General features: G+C 41.8%; 1 protein-coding gene across 2 annotated transcripts in view; it reads right to left on the reverse strand.

Annotated features, from left to right (window-relative positions):
- The window catches only part of LOC107821526 (glutathione synthetase, chloroplastic), a 35,556-nt gene extending 24,924 nt beyond the window's left edge, over window positions 1–10,632 (reverse strand). For both annotated transcript variants that reach the window (XM_075238487.1, XM_075238486.1), the window contains exons 1-2: window positions 10,096–10,632; window positions 9,694–9,863 (exon numbers count right to left, since the gene is read on the reverse strand). In XM_075238487.1, coding sequence (XP_075094588.1) covers window positions 9,694–9,863; window positions 10,096–10,455 — 530 coding nt within the window. In that variant the 5' untranslated portion in view covers window positions 10,456–10,632. The remainder of the gene's footprint in view (window positions 1–9,693; window positions 9,864–10,095) is intronic.
- Window positions 10,633–10,835: the final 203 nt, after the last annotated feature.

The raw sequence follows: 10,835 nt of genomic DNA on the forward strand, positions 1-10,835 counted from the left end.
TCATCCTGCATGCAACCTTAGCAGTGAAGTTGTGCCATCGCGTCCACCATCGCATGCGAAGCTGAGAAATAGAGGACAAGGTGGATGCGTCGCATCCACCTTCGCAGGCAAAAATTGAAATGGAGGATAAGGTGGATGCGACGCATCCACCTTAGCATCAATCCCTGAAGCCGAATTGGACTAGGAACGGGAGAGCTTTGGCCCACGACTTTTGTACGCAATATATAAGCTAAAAATGCCTCTTTTAGGGGATGGAACATATTGGGAAGAGGGAAAAAGCCAGGAAAAAGCTGTGGAGGCCGGAATTCATCAAGTTTCATCTGTCTCCCACCAAACTTAGTAATTTTTATGTTTCTTTATATGATTTGTTGTTTGGCTACCATGTCTATGTGGAGCTAAACTTCACGTTCTAGGGTTATGGTTCTTTCATGACTATTGTTATTCGGATATTGATTTTGACTTCTTGATTTATCATATTAGTTTATTTATTCAATCTTGCGCTTAATTATTTAATTGCTTGATCACCAATTGAATATTATCTACGAATCTAGAATTGAACTCGAAAGTGGGAATTCTATATTGCATATAGGATTGAGTAGGGCAAGTTCTTGAACTCGGGCATCGGGGAACGGATTCGTGGTTAGGATAGACATATACCTAATTGCCTTGCTTGGTTGATTTACAGGAATTATAAATGCGTTCTTGTTGATTCTAACTCCATAGACATATAGGCGTTAGGTTAGCTTGAATAGGCGAGTAAGAACTCGACAGATTCTTATGAGCAATATTAACCCTGTCAACCAATAAGCTAGATAAATTAGTCGGTCAATTCAATTGAACCAGCCGTCTCACAGGCTGAGGGAGGAGCACAAACTCCCACTACTCCTGCTCCGGAGCAGATGGCTCCCCAGAATCAGGCTCTAGCAGCCCCGCCAGTTGGGGTAGTTCAGCCAGTTGTTGCGGCACAGACCGGTGATAGGCCCGCCATGTCTTTTGAGGCCTTATTGAGACTGGATAAGTTCACTAAGCTCTTTCCAGTTCACTTCAGTGGTACACCTTCTGAGGACCCACTGGATTATCTTGAACACTGCCATGAGGTGCTGCGGAACATGGGTATAGTTGAGACCAATGGGGTTGATTTTGCTGTATTCCAGATGACGGGTTCCGCCAAGAGGTGGTGGAGAGATTACATATTGACCCGACCAGTCGGATCACCTGCACTTACCTGGGAGCAGTTCTCTCAGCTATTTCTGGAGAAGTTCCTCCCTATCATACTGAGAGAGGAATTCCGCAAGCAATTTGAGCGTCTACAGCAGGGCAGTATGACTATTACTCAGTATGAGTCCCGTTTTGTGGATTTGGCCTGTCATGCTCTCCTTTTACTACCTACGAAGGGAGAGAGAGTGAGGAGGTTCATTGAGGGACTCACTCACCCTATCAGACTTCAGATGGCCAAGGAGATCGGAGGTGAAATTTCTTTTCAGGCAGCTGCTAATGTCGCAAGGAGGATCGAGATGGTTCTTGCACAGGAAAGAGGGCAAAGGTCCGATAAGAGGCCTTGTCAATTCGGTGGTTACAGTGGTGCCTCGTTTGGAGGCAGGGGTAATTTTGGTAGGGGTCATCCTTCCGGACCGTTTCATTCAACACTTCATGTATCTCCCGGTGCTTCAGGGAGTCACGGCCTTACTCTGGACAGCCAGTATTCAGTGCACATTCAGCTCCTATCAGTGCACCACCACTCCAGAGTTACTACAGTGGTTATCCGGCCCATCTGGGTCAGCTTCAGCTTCAGCTTCAGCAGCCACGACATCAGGATGGGTGTAATGAGTGTGGGAACATTGGTCACATCAGGAGGTATTGCCCTAGACTGGCGAGTAACAGATCTCGGCAAGATTCTCGTGCCATCATACCGACATCGGTTGCTTCACCGCCTGCTCAGCCAGCTAGAGGTAGGGGTCAAGCCATTAGAGGTGGAGGCCAGCCAGTTAGAGGCCGTCTCAGAGATGCAGTTCAGAGTGGTGGGGCCCAGCCCCGATTTTATGCTTTTCCAGCTAGGCCTGAGGCCGAGTCATCTGATGTTGTGATCACAGGTATTATTCCAGTTTTCCATAGAAATGCTTCAGTTCTATTTGATCCAGGATCTACTTATTCCTATGTGTCGTCCTATTTTGCTTCATATTTGGTTGTGCCTTGTGATTTTCTGAGTGCTTCTGTGTGTGTATCTACACCGGTGGGAGACTCTGTGGTAGTAGATCATGTCTACCGTTCGTGTGTGGTTACTATTGGTAATCTTGAAACTAGTGTGGATCTTCTACTTCTTGATATGGTAGATTTTGATGTCATCTTGGGTATGGATTGGCTGTCTCCTTATCATGCTATATTGGACTGTCATGCCAAGACAGTGACCCTAGCTATGTTGGGGTTACCTCGATTAGAGTGGAAAGGAACTCCTGGCCATTCTGCCAGTAGGGTTATTTCTTATGTGAAAGCTCGGCGTATGGTAGAGAAAGGGTGTCTAGCCTATTTGGCTTATATTCGTGATCCCAGTGCAGATGTCCGTTCTATGGACTCAGTACCAGTTGTTCGTGAATTTTCAGAAGTATTTCCTGCAGATCTGCCAGGGATGCCACCCGACAGAGATATTGACTTCTGTATTGATTTGGCTCCGGCACTCAGCCCATTTCTATTCCACCATATCGTATGGCCCCGCCAGAGTTGAAAGAATTGAAAGAGCAGTTACAAGACTTGCTTGATCAGGGATTCATTAGACCCAGTGTCTCGCCGCGAGGGTGCACCAGTATTATTTGTAAAGAAGAAAGATGGCTCGATGCGGATGTTTATAGACTATCGGCAGTTGAACAAGGCCACTATCAAAAACAAATATCCGTTGCCAAGAATTGATGACTTATTTGATCAGCTTCAGAGTGCCAAGGTATTTTCGAAAATTGATTTGAGATCTGGTTACCATCAATTGAAGATTAGGGCATCTGATGTCCCTAAGACAGTTTTTCGGACTCGGTATGGGCATTACGAGTTCCTAATGATGTCATTTGGGTTGACAAATGCTCCAGCAGCATTTATGGATTTGATGAATCGAGTGTTCAAGCCTTATTTGGATTCTTTTGTGGTTGTATTCATTGATGATATCTTGATTTACTCCAGCAGTCGAGAGAAGCATGAGCAACATCTTCGAAGTGTGCTTCACACCTTGAAGAATAATCAGTTTTATGCCAAATTTTCAAAATGCGAGTTTTGGTTAGACTCAGTTGCCTTTTTGGGGCATGTTGTATCGGCAGAAGGCATAAAGGTGGATCATAAGAAGATTGAGGCTGTTCAGAATTGGCCTAGACCTACTTCGGTTACAGAGATCCGGAGTTTCCTGGGTTTGGCAGGTTATTATCGTCGGTTCGTGGAAGGGTTTTCATCTATAGCAAGCACATTGACCAGACTAACCCAGAAGGGTGTTCCATTCAGATGGTCAGACGAGTGTGAGTTGAGCTTTCAGAAGCTCAAGACCGCTTTGACTACGGCGCCAGTATTGGTATTACCCACAGGCTCAGGATCGTATACGGTATATTGTGATGCATCTCACATTGGGCTTGGTGCAGTATTAATGCAAGATGGCAAGGTAATTGCATATGCGTCGCGGCAGTTGAAAGTTCACGAGAAGAATCATCCTGTTCATGACTTAGAATTGGCAGCCATTGTTCATGAGCTGAAGATTTGGATGCATTACCTCTACGGTGTCTCGTGCGAGGTATTTACTAATCATCGTAGCCTCCAGTGTCTGTTCAAAAGGATCTTAATTTGAGGCAGAGAAGATGGTTGGAGTTGTTGAAAGACTACGATATCACCATTTTATATCACCCCGGAAAGGCCAATGTGGTGGCCGATGCCTTGAGTAGAAAGGCTGTGAGTATGGGCAGTCTTGCGTATATTCCGGTTGGTGAGAGGCTATTAGCTGCAGATGTTCAGACTTTGGCTAACCAGTTCGTGAGGCTAGATGTTTCAGAACCCAGTCGGGCTCTAGCTTGCACAGTCGCTCGGTCTTCTTTATATGAGTGCATCAGAGAGAGGCAGTATGATGATCCTCATTTACTTGTCATTAAGGACACGGTGCGGCACGGTGATGCCAAACAGGTTGATGTGGGGGAAGATGGAGTTCTGCGAATGCAGGGCCGTATTTGTGTGCCTAATGTGGATGAGCTTCGTGAATTAATTCTTGAAGAGGCACACAGTTCCAGGTATTCTATTCATCCAGGTACCGCAAAAATGTATCAAGATTTGTGGCAACATTATTAGTGGAGGAGAATGAAAAAGGATATAGTTGCACATGTAACTCAGTGTCTGAATTGTCAGCAAATTAAGTATGAGCATCAGAGACCTGGTGGTTTGTTTCAGAAGTTAGAAATTCCTGAGTGGAAGTGGTAGCGTATCACAATGGATTTTGTTGTTGGGCTCCCACGGACTCAGAGAAAATTTGACAATGTTTGTGTCATTGTGGACAGGTTGACCAAGTCAGCCCATTTCATTCCAGTGGCAGTTACCTATTCTTCAGAGAGGTTAGCTGAAATTTACATTCGTGAGATTGTCCGCCTTCACGGTGTGCCCGTGTCTATTATTTCAGATTGAGGTACGCAGTTTACCTCACATTTCTGGAGGGTTGTACAGCGTGAGTTAGGCACGCGGGTGGAGTTGAGTACAATATTTCATCCACAAACAGACGGACAGTCAGAGCGCACTATTCAGATATTGGAAGATATGCTTCGCGTTTGTGTTATAGACTTTGGAGGTTCTTGGGATCATTACTTACCACTTGCAGAGTTTGCTTATAATAATAGCTACCAGTCGAGCATTCAGATGGCTCCATATGAGGCATTATACGGAAGGCGATGCCGATCGTCAGTTGGTTGGTTTGAACCGGGAGAGGCTCGGTTGTTGGGTACCGATTTGGTACAGGATGCCTTGGATAAGATCAAGATTATTTAGAATCGACTTCGCACAGCTAAATCTAGGCAAAAGAGTTATGTCGACCGTAAAGTTCGTGATATTGCATTCATGGTTGGAGAACGAATATTGCTCCAGGTTTCACCTATGAAAGGTGTAATGAGGTTCGGAAAGAAGGGCAAGTTGAGCCCTAGGTATATCGGACCCTTTGAAATTCTTGAAAGTGTGGGTGAAGTAGCCTACAGGCTTGCATTACCACCTAGTTTATCAGCGGTTCATTAGGTGTTCCATGTGTCTATGCTCCGAAAATATCATGGTGATCCGTCCCATGTGTTAGATTTCAACTCAGTCCAATTGGACAAAGAGTTGATTTATGAGGAGGAGTCGGTGGCTATTCTAGCCCGGCAGGTCCGACGGTTGAGGTCAAAGAGTTATCCTTCAGTTCGGGTGCAATGGAGAGCTCAACCGGTAGAGGCATCTACCTGGGAGTCCGAGTCGGACATGCAGAGTAAATATCCACAGCTTTTCTCCAGCTCAGGTACTTTTTCTAACTCCGTTCGAGGACGAACGTTTGTTTTAGAGGTGGAGAATGTGATGACCCAAAATGTCATCTTTAAAATTAATAAGTAATTCTGTGTTCTAAGACCTCGAAAAGCACCATTTATCATTCCTCGACTTGCGTGCTCAGTCCGTACATTTTTCCGGAAAATTTTTATGTGAAAAATGGATTAAAATGGAAAATAGAGCTTTAAAACTAAACTGAGTTGACTTTGGTCAACATTTTTAGCAAACGGACCCGAGTCAGTGTTTTGATAGCTCCGGTAGCTCCGTATCGTGATTTGGGACTTGGGCGTATGCCCGAAATTTAATTTGGTCCCTAACTCAAGTTATGACCATTTAACGGAACTAGCAATTTAAAGGCTAAATATTCCAAGTTTGACCGCGGGGTTGACTTTTTGATATTGGAGCCGGAATCCGATTCTGGAAATTTGAACAGCTCCGTTATGTCATTTATGAGTTGTGTGCCAAATTTGAAGTCATTCTGAATTCATTTAATATGTTTTGGCACGAGATTTGCAAATTGAAAGTTTAAAACTCGAAGTTCGAATCGGGGTGTGAATTGTAAATTCAGTGTTGTTTGACGTGATTTTAGACCCCGAGTCATTCCGTATTATGTTACGGGACTTGTTGGTATATTCGGACTGGGTCCCGAGTACCCCGAGAGTGAAACAGATTGAAATCGGATCAAGAATTCGACTTAAGCAAAATCTGTATTTTTGCCTTCTGTGATAATCGCACCTGCGGATATTTTACCGCAGGTGCGAGCTCGCAGAAGCGAGCATTCGATCGCAGATGCGGTCTTCGCAGGTGCGGCCCTTTTGCGCAGAAGCGGACGTCGCAGGAGCGACATTTTGTCCGCAGAGGAGGAACCTCGCCTGGCAGCCCCTTTTCCGCAGATGCGAGATTTTTCTCGCAGATGCGAGCTCGCAAGTGCGAGCACAGGCACCGCAGGTGCGGAAATACCTGGGCAGTGTATATATCGAAGAGTCCGACAATTTTACTCATTTTTGAGTTTTAAGTCTCGGATTTGGGCGATTTCAAGGGGGATTTTCACGACTTTGAATTGGGTAAGTGTTCTTTAACCAAAAGTGATTATATTTCACAAATCCATGTCTATATTCATCATTTATTTCGGATTTAGATGAAAGAAATTGGAATTTTTGTAAAACTTTCCAAAAACGCAAAAATTAAGATTTGAAGGTCCATTTGATATCGGAATTTAACAAATTTGGTATGGTCTCGTATCGGAACAGGTGTTCGGATTTCGTGAGTTTTTCCGGGATTTGAGACGTGGGTCCCACTGCCGAATATTTTAATGAATTTCGGATTTTTATCCGGAAAATTTATAAATTCATATGGAATTAATTCCTATGATTAGTATTGAATATATTTAATTGTTTGTGAATAGATTTGAAGCTTTCGGAGACAAATTTAAAAGGAAAAGCTGTTGTTGAATAATTGATTGGAATTTGCAAAGCGAGGTAAGTGTCGGGATTAACTTTGACTTGAGGGAATAGAACCCTTAAATTGTTTGTTATGTGAATTGCATGTAAACGACGTATAGGCGAGGCGACGAGTGTCTATACGTCGTCAAATTAATTGTTTGCTTGCTTACTTAAAAAATCATAAATTGTTTTTAATCATAAATAAATTATTCTAATAATTGTTTCTCTCTTATTCTTTGCAAATATAAATTCTTGAATTCCTGCATTAATTGTTACATGCTATTCGAATTATGTGCATCAATTGTTATTTGACATTTAGCATAATAAATATTAAACTGCCTATTTGCTCCCTGATTTCCATAATAATTTGATATTTGTCATTGTTTGCTTCATAATTAATCCATAATTATTGTATGTTTGTTGTCTCGTAATTTTATATTAATTGTTACATTTATTGAGAAAATTTCTTCTATAAGAATTGGTAAATGAAAATGTTGGAGGAGCGGATTGCACGCCGCAACATGATTGATTATAATGAATATATTGGAGGATCGGGTTGCATGCCGCAACAGACTTATTAAAAGTCAATATTGGAGGATCGGGTTGCACGCCGCAACAAACTTATTAAAAGTCAATATTGGAGGATCGGGTCGCACGCCGCAACAGACTTGATTAAAATAAATATATTGTGAGAGCGGGTTGCACGCTGCAACAGAACTGAATGTGAATATATTGTGAGAGCGGGTTGCACGCTGCAACAGAATTGGTTGAAATAATAATGGATTATGACTGCTGGGTTGGTTTCAATTATTATAAATGAGTTACCTGAATTGTTTATATTATTGTTGTTGTTACTAATATTGCGTTCGGGTTAATGTAAGTGACTCGTCAATACTTCGTCGATGTTAGGCTCAGCACTTACCAGTACATGGGGTCGGTTGTACTGATACTACACTCTGCACTTCTTGTGCAGATTTTGGAGTTGGTCCCAGCGGCGTACCATAGACTTGCTCGGATTTCAGCTACCAGAGAAGACTTGAGGTATAACTGCATGGCGTCCGCAGTTCTGAAGTCTCCGTCTATTGTACTTTAGTTATGTGTTTATTTCCAGACAGCTTTATTTTATTCAGACCATTAATTGTATTTATTCTAGAAGCTCGTGCACTTGTGACACCAATTCTGGGATGGTATTTAGACACCGATGTTATTATGGATTATTTCAAAATTGCTTTTGCATTTGCTTCCTTGTTATTAATAAATTTAAAATTTGTTTTCAAAATGGATAATGTTATTCTAACATTGGCTTGCCTAACAAGTGAAATGTTAGGCGCTATCACGGTCCGAAGGTGGGAATTTCGGGTCGTGACACTAGGATAGATAAGATTAGGAATGATGATATTCGGGAGAAGGTGCATGTGGCTCCCATTGATGACAAGATGCGGGAAGCGAGGCTTAGATGGTTCGGACATGTTTAGAGGAGAAGCCCAGATGCTCCGGTACGGAGGTGTGAGCAGCTGGTTGCGGAGGGCACGAGAAGAGGTAGAGAGCGGCCTAAGAAGTATTGGGGAGAGGTGATCAGGCAGGATATGGCGAGGCTCCAGATTTCCGAGGACATGACACTTGATAGGAAGATGTGGAGGTCGAGTATTAGGGTTGTAGGTTAGGAGGTAGTTGAGTCGTGCCTTACTTCGTACCATTGTGGGACTAGCCATGTAGGGTTTTTGTCTAAGATAGCTAGTGGGAATGTTGTGGCTTACTATTTCGCTTTTCAGTGCATGTCCTATTTACTAGCTATCGCTTTTGCTTTGCATCTTTCTTCTAGATTTCATGGTGTTCCTATTTTTCTTATGACTGTTGTGGTGATACTAATATTTACTAATATTGTCTCCCTTTGCTTTGTATCTTTCTTCTGGATTTCATGGTGTTCCTATTTATCCTATGATTGTTGTTGTGATACTAATATTGTCTCCCTTTTTATCCTTTTTGTCCTTGTCTTTTTGTTTTTTTTGAGCCGAGGGTCTTTCGGAAACAGCATCTCTACTCCTTCGGGGTAGGGGTAAGGTCTGCGTACACACTAACCTCCCCAGACCCCATTAGTGGGATTTTACTGGGTTGTTGTTGTTGTTGTTGTCATGTCAATGGCATATTACGTAGGTATCTCAGTATTTATAATCATGTTTCCAACATCAGATTGGTAACAAGGCCTAACTGTGCATGCCAATAAAAACTGGACACGTTATGTTGAAGAGACAGTAATATTATATTTAGACGAATTGTACAAAGTAAAGGACTTTCTGTTACACCATACTGGTTTAAGAAAGAAATTTGAATAACAATTAAGCATAACTACAGGAGGGCCAAAAAAGGTTGCATCTTTGACATTTCAAGCAGTAGGAAATGAGGAAGCACTCAAGTTTCACTGATTTTGTGGGCCAGGTATGATATTAGCTGAGCCAAACGAGATTAATATTACGTGGACTCGCTATAAGTATCAGAAACAGGTTACCTCCATTGCGCAAGAGCTCCCACAGATATGGCATTTAAGTTTCACAAAACACTAAAAGAAGTACCATTATCTCTTTCAATCCCCAAAGACCTGAACTATGTTATATGTCAGCCAGGACAAACTATTACAAGTATACAGGCATATATACTAGAGACTTGTGCATTCAGTTTCAGTACATTTTTAAGGGCATAATAAGCACAGTAGCAATTATGTGCAAATGAGAAAATTACCAACCTAGACAGTGATTGCTGCAAAAATTCTCCATCCTGACTCACACGATCGACGAGTTCATTGAAAATTGGAGCAACTTCACAAGCTTGCTTCCATTGACTTTCAGGGAATGACATTGGTAAAAGAGCAACTGGAGCATGAACCATACCAACACCAGGAACAGTTCCTGATTTCTTCAAATTTCAAGAAAACACAATTAAAACAGTAAAGAAATAACACCTAACAACCTTCTTGATCAACAAATTACAAAAGATAAAATAAAGCACCAAACTTTAATCAAAGTAGTACAATAAATTTATAAAAAAAAAAATTCATAGATAATTCAGTAATATAAACTCCTTTCTCTGTGATTAAACAAGAAAAAAAGAGGAAATAAATAAAGTTTATATTGACATAAAGACTGACCTCTGAATTCCTGTCACCAACAACAAGACCACGAAGAGAGCAAAAGACAAGTGCATCATAAGAAAGTTTCTGCAGCAATTTCGGGTCAATATCATGAGGATCAACAATGGGTTTCACAGAATCTTCCACTTGGGTCTGCATTTTTTTAGCACACTTCAATGGCAAGATTGCCGAAAATGGGGATTTAGGTATTAAAATTTTGGAAGATTTGTGAAGATGGGGTTCCAAGAATCTAGTGGCTGAGCAGAAATTTAAAGAGTTTGAGTGTGATTCTTGGAGTTGAAAAGGAGCGGTAGCACAATAGTGTGTTAAGCAAGTGCTGCTGCTTTGTGAAAAAGATGAAGAATAGCCGCTGCCCATTTTGACATTCTTTGGACCCCTCTTTTGTGTTACCTTATTATCGTCCAAAGTGCCTCTTTACGTTTGGCTGGTTGCTAATGACAGAGAATTGTTTCTTGAATTTGCCAATTTGGAAAGTGTGTGGCACCTTTGTTTTATTAATTGTGGGAACAAGCGAAAAAGAAGATGCTAAAAATTATCAATTCATCCCATATAATTATGTTTTATCTCCAATCGACCCAGTCTTTAATTGAAAATGGGAAGATGTCACTGCTTACATCAAGAATTAGGGAAATGGTAGAAAACTATATATATCTACGGTAAAGTAGAGGCAAAACTAGGAGAATAGATCTTGACTATTGAAGAGTAAGAAATATCACTCTTCTGAGGATTATATCACA

The sequence above is a fragment of the Nicotiana tabacum genome, chromosome 19, assembly GCF_000715075.1.
Source record: "Nicotiana tabacum cultivar K326 chromosome 19, ASM71507v2, whole genome shotgun sequence".
NCBI lineage: Eukaryota > Viridiplantae > Streptophyta > Magnoliopsida > Solanales > Solanaceae > Nicotiana > Nicotiana tabacum.